Below are 20,975 nucleotides of genomic sequence, written 5' to 3' on the forward strand. Positions count from 1 at the left end.
AAAATTTATTATTATGCCTATTCCAGGCCAAGATACACAAGTTCGTGAATAAACCAACATTTTATATATTCCGGTACTAATTTCTGTGTATTTTGTATCCCAACGCGTGTAGAAGATAATATTATTCATGTAACCAACTGTTGGTCTGTAATAGGTTTTAAGAGTTTAAAAGCACAATAATAAATATAAAATATGTGTATATTTACCGGGGCAGTTTCATCAGCATCTGGAGAGCTTGGAGTGCTGGAGTCTACCTGCTGGTACCCCGAACAACAGGATCCGTCGAAGGGTGACCGGTCACTCGCTCTGCAAGGCGAAATAAATAAAATTTGGTTATCAGATACAATAAATTAGTTGTAATTATTACAATAAGTGCTATGTTTTAACAGCATCTCTTTTGGCTGTGGTAAATTTTAGAGCGAGATAGACAGTTTAGGGTTAGACGGCTAACTTATTGTAATTGTTACAATTAGTGCTAATACTTCGATACAAACATACCCTAGATAGCTACCGTAGCGGCCGATAGCAGTCTTGTGTATAGAATAGATGCGCAGGTATTTTTTTCCAAATAACGTACTTGCAGTAATATTTTGAAAATTAAACTATTTTTATTATTAAAACCAATTTATTAATCATGGATAACGGAGTCTGAAATAACACTAATTTTTACTGGTCCTCTCTCTCATGAGCACTCTTTACTTAAGTGTGTGGTGACATATAAGTCTTTAGTAACTGGTCATAGTCATAAAACAAACGTAGGATCTCGTAATATCCTTATTGATAGGTACCCACTGATGGATGTGGTTTGTTAGGATCATTAACTTTAATGTAGATTGAGGATAGAATGACAGAGAAGTTAATGATTAATATTATTATCTTATATTTGTACCCATCTATTGCCGACTCAAGTAGAAAGCCGATACATTCACAATGACTGGTCCTATTTTTTCTGCCCATCCCGTTGCTGTACATAGATGACCTGCCATTGTTCTATATTATATAAAGTGCTCATACTGACGCGTCTGTCGTGTTCACACAGGGAATAGTTTGATTTGAATAGATGAGTGACATGACAAATAATACACTGGCATTAACGCACACTCTACAAATGTAATACATAGATTAATGCTACAAATTTTTTGGAAATAGATTTTTTTTCCCACCATGTCCGATCCTGATAGAATCATATGGGCCTCCACAGAGTGGAGGTTTGTATTGACAGGTTTTGTTTTTTTACGAGAAATGGAAGTCACTTGCTCAACATATTAGGTCCATACCCTGACACACACAAATTGAAAAACAATATGTGTACTTACCAGACCCAGGATTCGAACCTGGGACCCACGGTTTTATAGTCCAACGCTTAAGCCGCGCGGCCATCGTGGGTGTAAAATTTTTATTTTGTATTTTTTGGACATCGATATTACCACCGTTTTTTGTATGAAGGACTAGTCTGCATTTGACAGCTGATGAATAACAGTAATGTATATTATTTATAAATAACACTGATGGTTATTATATTTGATTTGAGAATTTTTTATAATTCATTTTGAAACGAGAAAGGGCGAATCAATCAAGTCAAGCAGTCTGGGGCTCGATTTCCTAACTATCATCTCGTGTGACACCAGACGACATGACGTAATTGTGGCGTCAGCCAATACACGCTCGAGCGGGCGGCATGTATTGGCTGACGTCACAATTACGTCATGTCGTCTGGTGCCACACGAGACGATAGTTAGGAAATCGCGGTGCTGGGATCTGATTTTGACAGCTGAACAGTGGACCACTCGCTGCTTGTGCAAAAAGATATGCTCAGGCTTTAATAATTTAAAGATAGCGCTGACCCATCCAAAGTTGTCTTGACTAATCAAATATCTGGCCGGTAAAAGAGACAAAAGAGATGTAGATTTAAACAAGATATGATTCACAGCACGCCTGTTCGTGCTCGAGCGAAAGTTGTCTCCAATTCACGATTCGCCTGAAATCGCTGTGTAATCTTAAACCAAAATAGATATCCGTGAGAAACTTAAAGGCGAAATGTTTTAGCGTAATTTACATAAAATTGAACGGCGCTCTAGTTAACTTACATACTTTTCTGCGGGTTGTGTTAATTAATTAAAATATTATTATTCAAAGTTAAAGTAAAGGTTAAATGGATCTTCTCACAATCTTATATTATAATATCATAAGTATGACAGCTGAAATAAGATGTTATGAAGAATAAAAATATTAAGATATATTGAGTAGGTAAACAGTTCACCGCAGGACACTTATTCGTACACCGCAGTACGTGAAACATGAGTTCGTGTAACATTTATTCAAATGTCGAGTTTTTCGTTGAACATTTCACTGTGGAGTATATTTGTACGTATGCTACAACATGTGGAGATGTCTTTACTAGGTTAAGTTAGGTTAGGGTTAATCTAATTGGAACAGTACTATTTGCAAACTATCGCCGCATTTTGTAAGATACGTACAAATGTATTCCACGGTGAAATGTTCAACGAAGAACTCGTCATTAATTTGATAAAATGTTAAACGAAATCATATTTCACGTACTGCGGCGCACGAATAAGTGTCCCACGATGAACTGCATACGTAAAACTTACATGTAACCGTGTAAGTCATCACTTTTCATCATGGTGTATGTTTTCCACTGAGCGAGGGTGCAACATGCAAATATTTAAGTATTTTTAATAAACCACTTCTTATATTCAAATTAATAAATTACAAGATTTTGAGAATGTAACATTCCATATTTTGAACCTGAAAACACTTCAGATATATACCAACTAGAAAACATATATTTGAAAAAAATAGGAAACTCGACGGGATTCGAACCCATCACAATCCAACCATCACAGCATCACTATTAGAAAACTACAGTACCTCGGCCAGATTATACATATGAGAATAAGTACAGCACTTTCCAGAAAAGGATGAGAATTTTACACAACAGAAACTAAATGCAGCGTTACATGGTTTAAGATCCTCCATGACTAGTACGAGTGTAACTCAACCGAACTGTTTCGGGTAGCAGATAAAGTGAAGATCATACTGATAGTGGTCTATTTCCGATAAAGGATGGCAAAAGAAGCAGAATATCGAACGTGAGACTTATTCTTGAAAGATATATTATGATAACTAGAAAAAATTACCTGGTGGTAGTGCCACCAGTCAATATTCTTGCACTCAATAATACTATTGTTTATATCATTCATAAGCAAAACGATATAGGGTAAGAATATTCATAGCTAGAGAACGCGTCGATTTTAACACAATGCATTGAAAGGGTTGTGCGAGCGAAATGCATATACGTAACTAAGCGACAAGGGCAGCTCACGTGGGTGATTTATTTATGCGATCGCGCAACAAAGGCGCAAAATATTTCGCGCGAAAATTTGCGTATGTCAGAAAGCGACAGCTTGTACGTTACTGATAGACAAATAATTCAACACATACCTACATAGTATATACTTAATGTAATTATTAATCAGCGTCATCATTGTAACTATATCATTATGATATTAATAGTATAGACCGAATGTAAGTACTTGATGGAATTTGAATTTAAATTCTAATGGATTTAAGTTTTGTACTATTCCATTAAAGTCCTTTTTTGCGTTTGTGTTTGCCTTTGGTGAGTGTACACGGCGCCTGAAGATGCCGAAAGGCGAAACCAGGGTCGCAAAAAACGACTTAAATGGAATAGTACAATACTTAAATCCATTAGAATTTATATCATTATGAATGAATTTAAATAGCACATCTTTTAACGGCATTTAAGCATGTGGCTCAGCGTAGGTCAAAATGGAGGTTTTATGCTATTTTCAGAGCGTAACCCTGGACATTCCTTAAACGATGTAGATAATCTATTTATATAATTTTGAAGCCTTATTATCCTTTATATTTATTTTAAACAGTTGATGACTGCATAAAGTATTTTTATTACATAAAATAGTATTCTTTTAAACCTCTTGCTCTAATGTTTTAGAATATAGTCATATTTCAGTACATCCATGTGCAGTGGTGTTAAGATTTTTTATATTTATTAATTTTTTAAAGCATTTATAAAACCATTAGTAAAATTTATCTCAACATAATTATAGTGAAATATTTACTGATAAAAAATTATATTGATAATCTCTGTGATCCCAAATTTGACCAGAATTACGCATTTTATTATTCAAAAAATGGGCAAGATTTACACATTTTAAGATAATTCTAAACAAACTGGTTATAAGCTAAAACCTCCATTTTTACCTATGCGGGGCACGTCCCCCCTTAATAAGTAAAATCGTATTCAAATGTACGTAACCGGAAGTACCCACCTATCAAATATTTATTTCGAATTTCGAATTATCGACCAATAGAATTGTCTAACCTAATCTAGTAAACGGAACATCGTTGTTTACAAAAACAAATGTCGTATTCAAATATTCATACACACCGACTGCCTCATCGGCAATGAGCTGATTGACAAAAATTCGATTCGGGTTTAATGCTTTTCTGTCATTGCCAATTTTCCTTCGTACAAATCAAATGTGACCACATTGTAATTTGCATTCATAATGAATTTCGAATAACATCGACCATCTCGAAAAGCTCGTAAATATTTAAACCTTTGTAGTGCGATACCTTTGTCAGATCTGAAAACATAAAAATAAGTAAGTACTTTCTTTTGGTGCGAATAAAATTCTTTGAGTTATTAACACTTGGTAATTCTCACGCACGTGAATATTTTCCGCACATGTTCTCAACCGTTTTTTAAAAATAATAATTTAATTATTCAATAACAGAATCACTTATAATAATTAAAAGAACATAAGTCACAAAATTCGAAATTTCGGATTATATTCTAAAAAGATATTTTCAATAAATATCTACGATTTTACATTAAGGCTTATACTTCAGCTGAGGCATGGTCTAAAAAGATCGTGACTAGGCGATGCGCGGATTTTGCCGAACGATATATAATTTGTCATAAAAATTCAACATGCGTCTTTTTAATGTTATGTTTATCATTATATTCGTAATAATAATAGTATATTCATTGACATGTTTTCTTTTTCAAGTACATACGTAAAGTTTTTTAGTCATCTTTACACGATTTAAGAATATATTCCTCCGACGCCATCACAAAACAAATTGACGTGCTCACACCTCAACTGTCAGTCTCCGATTGGCGACGAATGCGAAATTTCGTTCCACATACTGTTGAAAATTATTTGCCGTTTCACTTATGTACGCTCTTAAAACAACTTCAGCCAAACATAATTTCTTTGGTATAAAACCAAGACAACAAAAACTGTTTTAAAATAACTTTTAAAATAACACAAGTCCTGGACTAACATTCATTGGAAGTCCTGTAGAACATACATTTTGTTCGCGGGATGGCAGAATTCCAGTAAACATGCCTACTTCTAAGGCCTATCCTCGAGGTTATAATATACCAATGAAAAACAATAATGATATAAAAAGCTTGATAAAATATATTGATCCAACAACACTTGATTTTTACAATGAAATAATCAACTGGAAAACGATAGAAAGTGAAGAAAGATATGAAATCGAAGTTTTAGATTAAATGTGTTACATACCAAATTTATTAAAAATTATAAAAGTAATTTTTCAAGATATGTTGGTATAATTAATGTTATTATTTTAGTATATTTCTTGTGTGATAATAATTAAAACACCCTATGTCCAGCATTTTTAAACAGCTCTCTCAATAAATGAAGATTTTTTTATACAATATAATGTGTTTTATTTATAGTAGGTATATTAGCTCACAATTTTTTAATATTTTTTACATTTTTTTTTGAGTGAAATAAATTGTTTTCTTTGATTATTTTGGAATATGCTTTTTTTATTTAAGTATCTTATAATAATCAGTGATTCAATAATAATAGCTTTCGATATGTCCCACATGGTAAAATTAAAAAGGAAAATTTCTTTTAAAATCCCTGGGGAAAATAATTCTACAAAAAATTAATGTATGTAATTATGGATTTCGACAGATTTTTTATTCAAAGAGTCGCAACTTGTGACCCTTAACCTGTAGCCTAAGGTATTGCTACTACCCTCATTCGTACAATTATTTTAATGTTATCCAGCCACCCTATTGTCGGACGTTCTCGGTACCTTTTAGCGGTACGTGGTCTCCAATACAGCACACATTAGCTACATCTGTTGCCTGGCATCCGCGCGACATGACTTGCGTATTTCCACTTCAACCTGCCAACCTAGGTTAGCCAGGCATCTTTGTTTTCTAGCAGATTCCTCTTCTTTTTGTGTTATTCTAAGTCATAAGATATATTGTTATTTTTACATAACTGGCAGATATGGCTGACATCAGCCAAATGAAAAATATACACTTTTTGTCGGTTGAAAAATAATATGTTAGCCGTGATAAAAATATGTAAAATGTTTTTACAAACATACTTACGTAACTTGATGGATATTGTTATTATGGTAAGGTAAGTTACCATTTACTAATGCAACGAAGTGCCTTATCACCATTAATTTAAAGAGCACTGGTTGTTAGCTATTAACGAACGTGTGACCCATTATAAATATTTAGGTACATGGGTCAATGAGAAATGGGACCAGTCTCAGGAAATAAAAACTAGAATTGAGATCGCAAGGAGAGCCTTTCTCGAAATGAGACGCCTCCTTAGCAATCGAGACCTTAAGGCCATGCATTAGTTGAGGCACGGTCTAAAAAGATCGTTGCTAGGCGATGCGCGGATTGCGGGTGGCGGGTGAAAATGACGCCTGTCAAACGAAATATTATTTGTTATATAAATCCAACATACGTCCATTTTATGTTCTGTTTATTGTTCTATTAATAACAATAATAATATATTCATTGACATGTTTTCTTTTTAAAGTAAATGGGTAACGTTTTTAGTCATCTTTACACGATTTTAGAATTAATTGACCCGTCGCCATCACGCAGCAAAGTGACGTGTTCCTGGGTCAACATTCTCTCATTGAATGGCAGCGAGTCCAAAATTTCGTCGCGCGTACAGTTGAAAATTATTTGGCGTTTCACTGATGCGTCACCTTAAGCTAGGTCTGAGACTGTGTACGGTACGTTGTTATGTTCTCTCAATTCTTTTATGGTATGGAAGTATGGACGCTAAACCAATAGATGTCACGGAGGCTTGAAGCTTTCGAGATGTGGCGAGAGAGAAGGACGGAGAAGTTCTACGAAGTATCAAAACCTGGAAACTACAGTACCTCGGCCACATTATGAGAGAACAAAAGTACAGCATTCCCCAACTTAGCATTCAAGGAAAGATCAATGGTAAGGGTAGCAGAGGACGGCGCCGCATTTCGTGGCTCCGCAACCTCCGTTATTGGTACGGGTGCAGCTCCACTGAACTGTTCCGGTTAGCCGTTGATAAATCTAAGATCGCCTTGATGGTGGCCGACCTCCGCTAGAGGATGGCACAATAAGAAGAAGATTAAATCCATGTGGTGGATTGAAATATGGACGAAAAATAAAATGCCCAATATTGCGCATTTTCTCACTAGTCAAGACAAGGTATGTAAAGCTGTAAGGGTTTTTTCAGTCGATTTTAGAGCCTGAAAACTCAGCTTAGACTGACTAAGACTAAATATTTTAATTTTGTTTAAATGGACATATTATGATAGATTATTCATATTATCACATTATTGAGATTTGTAAATCCAATCAAAAGTTACCATAATTATATTTCGAGACTTTATAACGATCTGTCCATGCCACCATCCGTCATTTGGGTTTATGCTGTTTTTACGTGGCAATTTTTGACATTCAACTGTACGTTGAATGGCAGTTGGAAGACAATCGATAAGTAAAACCATATTTTAACCAAGTTGATCTACTTTTAGTTGAATTGAACGAAGGACGTCCGTTATACTTGTAGTCGATGTAACAGTGAATCATTATTCGATTCAAATAGTTGCCTAGGCAAGTAGCTTACAGTAAAAGAAGACACCTATTCGCATCGCCACAGCAAAATTGATTGTCGTACGTCACAGAGTAATATTGTTTTAGTTTCTGAATTAAGTATGGCGTCTTCATCCAAAATAGTTTTAAATCAGTCGGAAGAAATAGCGTTAACAACCTATCGAATTCATTCGTCGCCATCTTGTTTACGACTATCGATTCAACTTAAATCGATATGTAGGAACATTAATTTTTCTTTTTCAACAATCGACACAAAGTTGAGCAATAAATATCGACACGTTAGAACGCGGCATTAGTGGACAATCAAAAAGGTTGACTTAGTTAGCAGGAAATACTACCTAGGCAAGTGAACTGTGTATGTATTAGAATTCTACTAGGTAACACATCTTTTCTAGTTTTTTTAGTATAAAAGAGTTTTATAGATCTGTTTGGTCAGTTTTATATTTATATGACTATTTTAATCATATGTAATAAATATATCGGATGTTATATTGTACTAGATTACAGAGTTTAATTAAAGTACCCGTTCTATAAAAAAACGTATTTTCGAAAGCTTTTGAATAAAAAACTGCACGCTTGATACAACAGTATTTCCACGTTGATAAACTTTAAATTTGTTTTCCGCAGAGTGTGGAAAATGGGTGCAAAAAAAACACTTGAAAATTGGGTGTCTATGGGGTGGAGTACACTGGACGCAAATATATTTGTATTCTCATATATTGCTAAACTAATGAATACGTGTAAATTGTATCATCGATGAGTAAGCGTTACAATGAATTCGATCGTCAGTTGCCTTGTAAAAGTAAACAACATCAAAATAAAAAAATATATTGGGTTATTTATATAATCTTTTCAGTGCTTATGCATTTATAGTATAGAAGGTAACCGGACAAAACAGAACATGAAGAAACATAACAGTGACAAAACAGAACAGCCAGTGAAAAATAATACATTCATTTTTGTTGTATATATTTATAAAATAAATATTTAATATATTATATAATCACTGCATATTGGCCATTTGGCATAAAAACCTTAATTTATCGGCTTGATTTTGATAATCATGTACAATCCACAGAATTTTATTATTAAACTCATTATTTCGTTGTACCCAAGCATTTACATGCTCAGCGTAGGTCAAAGTGGAGCTTTTATTGTATTTTCAAAGCATTACCCTGGACATTCCTTAAACGTTGTAGATAATCTATTTATATAATTTTGAAACCTTATTATCCTTTATATTTATTACCGTTTTAAAAATTTTTTTTTTTTTCGGTTAGGTACATGTTCAAACACGCGTGTTAACATGATCTTACTACTTACTTCATTTATCGTTTGTCAATTTATGGCTACGGCCGTATGTTGTAGCTTAACCACTGGGGAATGCCAAAAAAATGGCGTATTTCAAAAAAACACTACCTTATTCTTAGGTCAATAATTATTATAAAGCAATCATTATTCGTAGGATGTTTATCACACTTGAATGGTCAAAGACATAGCTTATAATTAGTATTTTTAGAATTATCTTCAAATGTGTTAATCCTGCCCATTTTTTAATAATAAAATGCCTAATTCTTGTCAAATTTGGGATCACAGAGATTATCAATATAATTTTTTATCGTAATTATTTCACTATAATAATGTCAACATAAATTATACTGATGATTTTATAAATGCGTTTGAAAATTAATAAATGTAAAAAATCTTAACACCACTGCACATTTATGTACTGAAATATGACTAAAAACATAAGAACGAGAGGTTTAAAAGAATACTATTTTATGTAATATAAGTCATCAAATGTTTAAAATAAATATAAAAGATAAAAGGCTTCAAAATTATATAAATAGATTATCTACAACGTTTAAGGAATGTACAGGATTATGCTTTTAAAATGCAATAAAAGTTCCATTTTGACCTACGCTGAGCATGTCCCCCCTTAAGATGAAATATACCGGCAACAAATAGTTGAGTCCCATTTAATTGAAGCTTTCCAGCGATTAGAAATGCAGAATTTGATTTTTTACGGCGTATTGAAAACCTGTGTTGTTAAAAATCGATAACATATAGAAATACGACAATTTCAATATTATATGTAATATTTTTCCTGAAATATCATAGTTCTGATGATTTTGAAGTTATATTTTTTTAGTCGCGTTTGGAGAATCAGATCAGAGTGTATTTTTGGCGTGTGACATGTAACACATAATTTATTTTTTCACACACAAATAAACGCACTCGATTGGATTCGAACCACTGATTGTTCGGTTATCAGCCGAACGCACTACCATTACGCCACAGTATGATACTCCAATCGTGACGATTATACAGTATAATATTATAGTTTAGAATTGTTCCGTTGCCTAGGCAGCGAATTTATTATTGTCGACCATTTTCAATTCCTTACGTAAACAAACGATTAAACGTCAGAGTGACAGTAGTTGTTACTTTAAAAATAAAAACAATGAGAAATAATTATATAATTTAGTAATATAAGTTAAAGTGTATAGAAATAAACCAACGGCGCTCCAATAAGCGGCCCTTTTTCTTGAGTGTGTAATTTAACAAGATAATTAAGAGCTAGTCAAAGAATCTAGGTTATCACAAATTTTGTTTTTGTTTTATTATGCCAAAGAAGTATAACTTCTAATGCGCGTACAATAAGTACACACACCGATTTTTTTTATATCGCGGATGAGTCTAGCAAATACGTCCGCTTACGATGCCTCGTGTAAATGAATAGATGATAAGTTTATACGCGTTGTAAGAATGTAGAAATAATTCGTCGAGCTGTTCTGTTGTACAGTGTCTCGATTATGTTTTATGTTTTGCAACGTGACACTACAACTTATACGAAAAAACTAAAATTCGAAAAAAGACATATTTTCAATCCACCCCGCAGACTGTCAGAGCTTCGGCGTGACTGGGCCATAAACACAGTCGCGGAATGTCAGGGATCGGCAAACCAAATTGTTCTCCTTGAATGTCGGTGATCGACAAGCAAATTGTTCTGCCTTAATGTCAGCGATCGACAACACTAAAAATAAAAACGAAATTGCTTCCATCGGAGCGGACACGATGAATGGTTCGGGAGGCGATGTTCCGGGAATAGGAATTTCACCTGCACGTCGAGGAAAATTTACGGATAGGGTGTTTTATAAAGACGCTCCCAAAAAAAGTTATATAATTATATCTGTAATATGATCTTTCACATTTTCTTATGTATATCAAATATATATTTTTATTGAATAGTCCAGTTATATAATGATACAAAACTGTCATACATATACCGATAGCGTAAGGAAGTGAGTCTAATGCTTCAAATATATTATTATGATTACATTATGTTGTACCACGGAAGCCTATATTTTGTAAAGGGTGTTTTTTTTAGAGGTATAGAGCTTTGAAATGGAATAAAACAAAGATGACTTTTTATATTGACATGAAATTTACTTTATTCGAAAGATGCTCTTCTGGCATTATAATTTAAATATGACTTCTGGCATATGACCGCCACGGCTGGCTCGGACGTAGTCTAATCTGGAGGTCCAATTTTCGATGACTTTTTCCAACATTTGTGGCCGTATATCGGCAATAACGCGGCGAATGTTATCCTCCAAGTGGTCAATCGTTTCGGGCTTATCGGCGTAGACTAGCGACTTCACATATCTCCACAGAAAATAGTCAAGCGGCGTTAAATCGCACGATCTTGGAGGCCAATTCACGGGTCCGAAACGTGAAACTATGCGGTTACCAAACGTTTCCTTCAATAAATCAATTGTGGCACAAGCTGTGTGACATGTTGCGCCGTCTTGTTGAAACCACAGCTCCTGCACATCATGGTTGTTCAATTGATGAACGAAAAAGTCAGTAATCATGGCTCTATAGCGGTCACCATTGACTGTAACGTTCTGGCCAGCATCGTTTTTAAAGAAGTACGGACCAATTATTCCACCAGCCCATAAAGCACACCAAACAGTCAATTTTTCTGGATGTAACGGTGTCTCAACATACACTTGAGGATTATCATCACTCCAAATACGGCAGTTTTGTTTATTGACGTATCCATTCAACCAAAAGTGAGCTTCATCGTTAAACAATATTCGCTTATGAAAATCGGGATCAACGGCAATCTTGTTTTAAAATAATTTTTCACAATTTGGAAGCGTTGTTCAGGTGTCAGTCTATTCATGTTGAAATGCCAAACCAAACTAAACATAAATCACTTAACAGCTGACAAAATGGCTGCCAATTAAAAAAGTGCTGCCAGCTTAAAGTTCTATACCTCTAACAAAAACACACTTTATGAAGGCGTGCACACTATTCGGTCGCCAGTATTACTTAAAATATAGACTTCCGATGTGCTTCTGATGCATCACGACAGGACACGTAAGTCTAATATAAATCCGGCTTAAGATGCCGCTACGGGGAAAAGTATGTAATGTCGTTTATCTTGGTATTTAAAATGTTATCAGACTGATGCTCCCATCCCGTGGCACATTTTGGACCTTTAGACTACAGGTTCTCAAACTTATTTCGACCACCGCCCACTTTGAAATCTAAAAAAAAATCTAGTACCTTTTTACACTACTATCTGTTGCGTATGTAAACATGCATTATGCGGATATGATAGATGATAGAGTGTGATCCATATTCTATTTCTGAGATCAAAGAATGTTTCAATGAGAGGAAATAAAACTCATACTTAATCATATGTAACATAACCATGGACTACGGACATGAAATATAAAGCTGCATCCACATTATTACATACGTAAGTGACCCTAATTTAACCGTATATACGGAACTCCAAGCATTCGAGTAGTAAATCGCATCTCACGTGGTGTCGTGTCTAGATTCCGTCGGATTTTTATATATATAATTAGTCTGCCGTCGCCCCTCTAGATTTCCTCAACGCCCCCTAATTTTCTTTGAGCCTTCTACTGCCCCCCCGAAAGCTTCCAGCGCCCACAAGGGGGCGTTGTCGCCCACTGAGAAAGACTGCTGTAAACGAACATTATCAGTTAGCAAAATCTGTCGAAATCACCAGAACAACAATAATGCCACCTCACGCGTACCGCGCTACATCGGTAACAGGATGACTCAATGAACTGCTTTTTTTATTATTTTCTACATACCTAAACATTTTCGACATGTCAAAATCACATGGTCTTTGTTTTTAGTGGTCTTCTTTATGAATTTTCTATTAAATTATTGTCTATGTCTGGTGTTTACGTATATTATCTATGGTCTGCAGGTTGGATTTTGTTCAAAATATTATCAGTGGATGCAATATCGCAAGTAATTTTAACGTACGCAAACGTAGAAATTGTAAATTAATTGAATATAGCATTAATAATGAATAATAATTCAGAGTACATACATTAGAGTTGGCACTTTTCATCATTAAATTTATATAGATAGTGATCATTCTAAATATTCTGCGGAATGACAAAATCATAGATTAAATTTCTCGCCGTGTCAGGATGTGACCCCATTTCCACCCGCCATGTATATGCAGCCGCGGTTTGTACACGGCCGCCGTCCATGACGCTATAAACGTGTCAGAATGAAAAGATTTTAGTGGCACACTTCCTTGTTCCGAAGCGATGTGTACGTGGCGTGATTATAATGTAATTGCAGCAATATTCACAAACTTTGAAAACAGCTGGACTGATCGACATCTTTGATATACGGAGCCGTGAATGTATGGTGTGACAAATCAGGTTATAAAACATGTATGAGATTCTAAATTTTCTATCTTTATAAAACTACCCAGGCTGGACAGGTCATGTTCAGCGTATGCCAGAGACTTTGGTACCAAAATAATCTTCATTGGGAGATCAGGAGGAAGAAAACCAGTCGATAGATAAGGCTACGGATGCGGGATACGAAACGTCGAATATTCGAGAGGGGTCGCAGAGTATCTAACTAGCTGAAGGAAAGCGGCCGACAAGGCCAAGGCTTTGGGTTTGGGCGCCGAATCAGTTGAAGTACGGCCTTATGGTGTACAGGGTCCGTAAGAAATTTTTGAGACTCCTTTACTTTCGGCTGTATGGATATTATCAGTGGCTATATCCGACTGACTTTCTCTTAGGTATGCTTACATACTGTAGTTTAAAATTTAGAAGGGATCTTTATTTAGCTACATATATTTTCGACTTATACGCGGCGTAAATGTGAACTCTGCTATTCTTGGTGGTGTTGGCTTGTGTGTCTCTGATAATTCCTTAGGAATCGAGAGCATCCGTTGTTTGTTCTCCCAAGGTGCAGAACTAACCTGCCATTAGTGATGCAAATTGGGAGGGCAATAACCATGTTTAATGAAATCACTTTGGATATTGATATATTCCACTTACGTGAGGGAAAATGTAGGTATATGTTGTTTTATAAGTTTTTAAGATAGGGTCTATCAATAGTTCACTCTGTGTGCTTCCGTCTACTTTTATTTTTGTTATTTTATTTTATTTTATTTCGTTTCATATTTTATTTCTTATTTTATTAATAATTGTATTATTAACTCACATTTCTCTAAATTTTTGTTTTAAACACTTTTTTTATGTCATGTCGTGAACGCTTTAAACGTATAATATGTTACGTTCAGTGTATGTAAAATAAATAAATTTGATTTGAAAAATTTGACAGCTGAAGAAATCTAATTATATTTGCTATTTCCTCTCTTTTCTGCTATGACCGATTGTATTACCATTTTTCTGGGATGTTAGTAGTATGAGAAATGTTAGAGTTACGCACAACTTGCGCACTATGAGAAAATTCAATATTTGAGAGATATGTAATTGATTTAAAAAATATGATATGTGATTGTTTAATTTAAACATCTGATGGGATAGTTTAATAAAATTAAGCGTCGACTGCTTCAAATACCTGGGAGTACACATCACGGGAGATGGCATTTTGCAAAGAGAGCTGGCTATCCGAATGGGAATGGCTGGAGCAACATTCAACTCGATGCGGAATGTCTGGGACTCACGATTGTACTCGGTAAAAACCAAATGCCGGCTATTCGACGCTTGCATTCTTACTGTGCTGCATGGTAGTGAATCATGGCACCTTACGAAGGCTATATGTATACTGAGCTTCGAAAACAGATGTTTGCGACGGATATTGGGTGTGCGGTAGTATGACTTTAGTAGCAACGAGGAGATAAGGGAATGAACCAAGCAGCCTCTCATTACGCTGAGAGTGAAGGGGCGACGTTGGACCGTGCTGCGGATGCCAGAAGATAACCTCAACCTGGCTTGCCTGTTTTTCAAGCTGACTGGATACCGGCGTCCCGGAAGACCGCTAAATACTATCTATAGAGTGTATATAGTGGATGCTGGTTTGATCTAGAACGAAGCAAGAAGACTAGCGAGCGACAGCGATTCTTTGAGGCGCCGCGTGGTATCCATATGCCCTAACTAAGGGGCAGATGTGACCGAAGAAGAAGAAATAATCATACATAATTTAAAATCAATCTAGATCTCGAGTCAAAAAATGAATTTTCTCAGAATTATACACGTGTGGGTTGAATCTTGTTTGCAGAAATACGTCCAAATTAACCTTTATATAAGTTATAGAATTAGTAAGTTAAAAAATATAAAACTATATTGTGTCAAATAAATCAACGGCCCAGTATTGAACGGTAACAAGTAAAAAAATCGCAATATATTCGTAAATCAAAATATTCGTATAAATGAGCTCTTGCCAGTTTTGTACAGAAACAATTCGAAACAATTAATTTAGATACATTGAAAGACAACAAACATATTTGAAATTTTACAAACATTCAAACAGAACCAGTTTTGTTACAGATCCATTTCGAATTGTTTCCATTTAAAACTGACGATTGACCATACGTTTCAATTTCGAATTGATACATTCTGACATGTTTCCTTTTAAAACTTGTCAAATTTTGTGTATTGTAAAATATTCAAATATTAAAACATGATTATCTCAAAACTAGGTTTTTTGAATTGTTACTGTTCGAAATATAAATCCGCATGCAAAGAAAGGCGGTGAAAAATAGCAACGTCCCACGAATAAAACCACTATTTGGCAGCCATTAAAATAAAATTATACAAATAACGACCGGAAGTTGGAGCGAGTTTCCGAGCACGCTGTTTGTAATATCCGTGAATTTAACGTGCTCTTAGAAAGTTAAAGGTGTACACTTAGATGTGCAATTTCCAAGTCTGGCCCACTTATTCAGAAAAAGGTTAGGTCGAGGAACGAACTGCCGCGAAATCGATAAACATCGTGTGGCTTACTTCTCGGAAGTCCTTCCCGCTTTCCGCTCTGGTTTGTCTGCGATGGACAAACCGTGGTCTGACTAAACAAGGAAAATAACAACAAGAAAACACAACTATTATTTAGGAGAATTTGTAAGAATAATTTTATTAGATCAGTATTATATTGTTAAAAATCTACCATTTTTATATTATATCGACTGTAGAAAAGAATAATTACAAGATAAAAAGAACTTTTTATATAAGTACAACGTATTTAAATTTTCTGTTGAATCATATAAACTTGACTTGACTAGCTTAAACGATCAAAAAAATTTGTGCTTGATAGAAATATTACTGAAATGTCATTTTGACATTCATATTGATTTCCATAGTAATGCACGTATATATTAAAAATTTAGTTGCTAGGACCGCTAGCAACCAATGATAGTGGATTGGATTACGGATTTCTTCCGAAATAACTTTTCATACAAAACAGAATTAACTAAAAATGAATTAAATTTTATTTAAAGATAGCTAAAAGAATTAAAAAATGCATTGGCATCGTGTTCTGATATATTCTAAAAGTTTCAATTGTCTAGCTAGTCGGGAAGTTAGTTAAAAATCGATTGCAAGATTTGTACCGGACAAAGAACCACCGGACAAATACGAATACGAGCTAAGAAAAACGTTGTAAAAAAGATACAACCCTCAGTTTTTTCAATATAGGTTTTATTGGATAATATCGTTGTAGGTACGCGACTAAATAAATGTGTCCAAAGGATGTAAGCTGCAAAAACCGATTAATTATCTAAATTCAGCCAATTAAAATTAGCAGCAATTATTCAGCTGGCAATCAAGCAGGAGAAACGACTTAACCATCATATTTGTTGATTTTTATTTAATTAACTATATAATTAATAGCAGATTAGGAATGTAAAAACCAAATTATTAATTATTATCATGCACTTCAAGATTATGGCTACTTTGTATTCTAAAAGCATAACAAAAATATTTCTGTGCCTCCTGTAAAATTTGATTTGTGTGGTTTAGGTCGTCTTTTTCATTTATAGAGTCGGTATGTATGTATCCTTGGCGAAGGATGGAGGTAGGCTGTTAAGATCCCACACAAATAGTGCATTTAATCATTTTCAGTCAAACGTATTCGTTTTCATTGAATTAAGACTACATTGTGTAGAAAGTGTTAGTTTTAAAAATTCAATTAAAACACGCCTAATCCAAACCATAGTAGATAATAGTAAAAAAAATAATCGTTTATACATAAAATATCTAAAACTATACTATTAAACCTGTTATATTTATGATAAACTGTATTTAGGTTTCTAGAATTGAAACAACGAGCTCGGCTGTCAAGATGGAATAGTGAAGTAATTTATTTCCTTTCATAGACAACATATAAGTCAACAAGCTTACGCATCTACATCATATATGGCGCTAGTGGTAAAGACATGGTATTTTGAGTATATTTCAACAAAACCATACACAATTTTAGATTCTTTATAAAAAGAAGAATCTTTTTTATCGATCATGGTTTAATTATGGCTTAACGGTAGGGCTTAATGAATTTAAAAAAACTAACCAACACCATCTGTAATATATATATTCTTAATCCAACGAAAACAAATACGTATGTCTGAAAAAGTGTGCACTATTTTTATCGTATAGCCCATAATATACCTTGGACTATTATGGTTTATTTTAGCCAGGGTTTAATTGAATTTTAAAAACTAACCATCACCATTTTCAAATTGTTTTTGTAGTTCAATGAAAACAAATAAGTATAACTAATAACGTTTAGTATGCACTATTTATGTCGAATCTTAACGCTTTCGCTGCTGAATAGATAATGAGATTTTAATTGCCCCCTTTAAAATGCACGTTAATTACATCGATCGGCCGCCTGGTCATTACGCGCCGTGTGCGTCTTCCGCGTCCAAAGTATTAACAGCCTATCTCCACCCCTCGCCACTGGTATGTATAGGCTATATCTTAGAGCGAAGCAGTTGCCTCGTGGCTCACGATCATATGCGTCTCAATTTTCAATTTGTTTTCGATACAAGTATCTTTATTCTACAAAATATCGATTAACGCATATTGTACGCGAGTGTCAAAAAAGTTGAAGGATCATTAATTAATATACCAAATGAAAAGTTTTAAAATCTCTATACTATCAAAAATTGCACGTAATTTTGATTATTTCGAATTAATCATGAAATTTTCAAGTGCGAAATCGTGAAAAGCTTATGTTAAAAATTGGCATTTTATAATTTATTTCGCATAGTTTTGAGTTTTGACAGGGGCTTTAAGAATACCTGTTGCCCCAGGGATCGCGTTTTTACTGAAATGTCCCGCTTATCAATAAATAATATACTATATCTTGGTTTTCCAAAGTGGGCATTGGAGGAATGGGGGATACGTAGGGGATAGTAGAAAGCCGATACATTCACAACGACTGGTCCTACTTTTTCCGTCCCTCCCGTTATTTTCTATCATTATGGATGCCCTGTCATTGTTCTATCTATAGAGTGCTCATACTGACGCGTCTCTCCTGTTTACATAGGGAATGGTTTGATTTGGATAGATGAGTTACATGACAAATAATACACTAGCATTTACACACCGTCTACAAAAAATGTAATGCATAGATCAATGCTACATATTTTTTTGAAATCGATATTACCACCGGTTTTGTGTGAAGGACTAGTCTGACTTTGACAGCTGATGAATAACAGGAATGTATATTATTAAATTTATAAATAACACTGATAGTTAATATATTTGATTTGAAAATTTTTTTATAATTCAATTTGAAACGTGAAAGGGCGAATCAATATGTCAAGCAATCTGGAATCTGATTTTGATAGCTGAACAGTGGACCACTCGTTGCTTATGCAAAAAGATATGCTCAAGCTTTATTAATCTAAAGATGTCGCTGGGTGGGGTCATTGCTGACCCCAAGGGAAATAGGGCGTTATGAGAAGCATGTGGAAAATAAGGAGACATTAAATTATATTAACTTTAACACTTTTTTAGGCAAACACTTGAGTATGCAAATATAGTTTTAGTCATGCATCATTTTAAGTTCCAAGGTATTAGATTTACGATTACATGAACAATTAATAGAATTATCGACAAACTAAGAATTCTAATTTACATACTTACCAAAAGTTCTGCAGCCCGATTTCCTAACTATCGTCTCGTGTGGCACCAGACGACATGACGTAATTGTGACGTCAGCCAATACATGCTCGAGCGGGCTAGAATGCACGATTTTACACCTCTTGAGTGTGTAGTATGTGTATTGTTTATAAGTAGTAATGATCTATTATTAGGTTTTGACGATTTATTATAATATGCTTATCGAGTGTATTATTATTAATAAGATAAAGGTTTTTTTACTAACACTTCAACTACCTATTCATAATTTGTTTGTTATATTTTTTATTGTGACCCATGACTTGATAGGTAGGTAATTGAGTTTTTACCTACTTTATTGTATTGATTTGTTATATAAGTTATAATTGAGAGTGTTCGTTGTCAGTGTGTGTTTCCTTTAGGTGATTATAATACACAGCGCCTGAAGATGCCGAAAGGCGAAACCCGGGTCGCAAAAAAACGACTCAAATGGAATAGTACAAAACTTAAATCCATTAGAATTAATATTAGTATTATTTATTATTGTTTTATTTCAATAGACTATTGGAAATTTCTGTGCATAATTGTAATATTAAATTTAGTCGTTGCTTTTGTCATGGTATCTTTGTTCAAGTAGCGGAGACAAAAAATAAGAAAAACTTCGAATGGAAATACGAGTGTACAAGATGGCGTCTTTTAGCCTGGCAATGATTTACCGTTACGAAGAGTTTTATCAGTGATACGCCATTCCATGCATACGATATTACACTCTACAAGCGCGACTGTAATATATTCAAATTAGTTCTTTAAAAAATGTAAACAGTAAATTGCGAATCGTGAGAAGAAAGAGAAGGAATGGAATAGATACGACGGTACATGTGATTTGTGTGGATTGGATCTTGGCGCTTAGGCACGTTGCACACTATGAGGGCTACACCCAACCATACATTGCAAGAAGTAGTAGTCTAGGTATTCATTTTAAGGATTTTTAGGCTTTACCTCCACATAATGTTTTTTTCAACTTCCTTACTTGGTGATAGGTATGTGATGATTCATGCCTTTCAGATCCAGTGACTGCAGTCATATAAGATAGGGGAAGTATATGCTTAGATTATCAGTCCTATGCGACATTTTTTTTACCACGGGAAAAACTCGGCTACAAATCGCAGTTCTCAGTTCCCGATGAATACGACAAAATATTCCTCAGAATCACCACCGCCTTGCGCTACAAAGAATTTTCCAGGGTTTTTGCAAGGCGGTTTCGTAGGCCCTGGCCAAATTCAAATTAGCAATACCCTATGCGGGTAGAAAAATAGTTTTCAATAAGGCATATTCTCTCAGCCGGCACAATTTTCATTTGACTAGCATCAAGTAGAGTAGTTTGCGTGCCAAAGTCCTTAAAAAAACCTCGATAGTAAATGCGAGGTATCCATAAAGGCATTTAGAAAAAAAAATTCTTCCTTACTTTCCCAGCACATCCATTTTAGGCGTGTACCATGGCATTACAACAGACTATCGAACAATGGCGAAAGGTGGAGGTAGGCTGTTAATTATCGCAGAAAATCTGAAATAACAGTACGTCATAAGTACGTTATAACGTTACTTAAAATTATATCCCTCAATCCTCAATA

General features: G+C 34.6%; 1 protein-coding gene across 1 annotated transcript in view; it reads right to left on the minus strand.

Moving 5' to 3' along the window:
* The window catches only part of LOC147077680 (uncharacterized), a 184,891-nt gene that overhangs the window by 110,490 nt on the left and 53,426 nt on the right, over positions 1-20,975 (minus strand). The window contains exon 3 of the mRNA XM_085960630.1: positions 207-306. Within this exon, the coding sequence (XP_085816756.1) occupies positions 207-306 (100 nt within the window). The remainder of the gene's footprint in view (positions 1-206; positions 307-20,975) is intronic.

This window comes from Rhyacophila brunnea, unplaced genomic scaffold (assembly GCF_057557595.1).
Source record: "Rhyacophila brunnea isolate RB1 unplaced genomic scaffold, BYU_Rbru_1.0 scaffold_12, whole genome shotgun sequence".
Classification (NCBI taxonomy): Eukaryota; Metazoa; Arthropoda; class Insecta; order Trichoptera; family Rhyacophilidae; genus Rhyacophila; species Rhyacophila brunnea.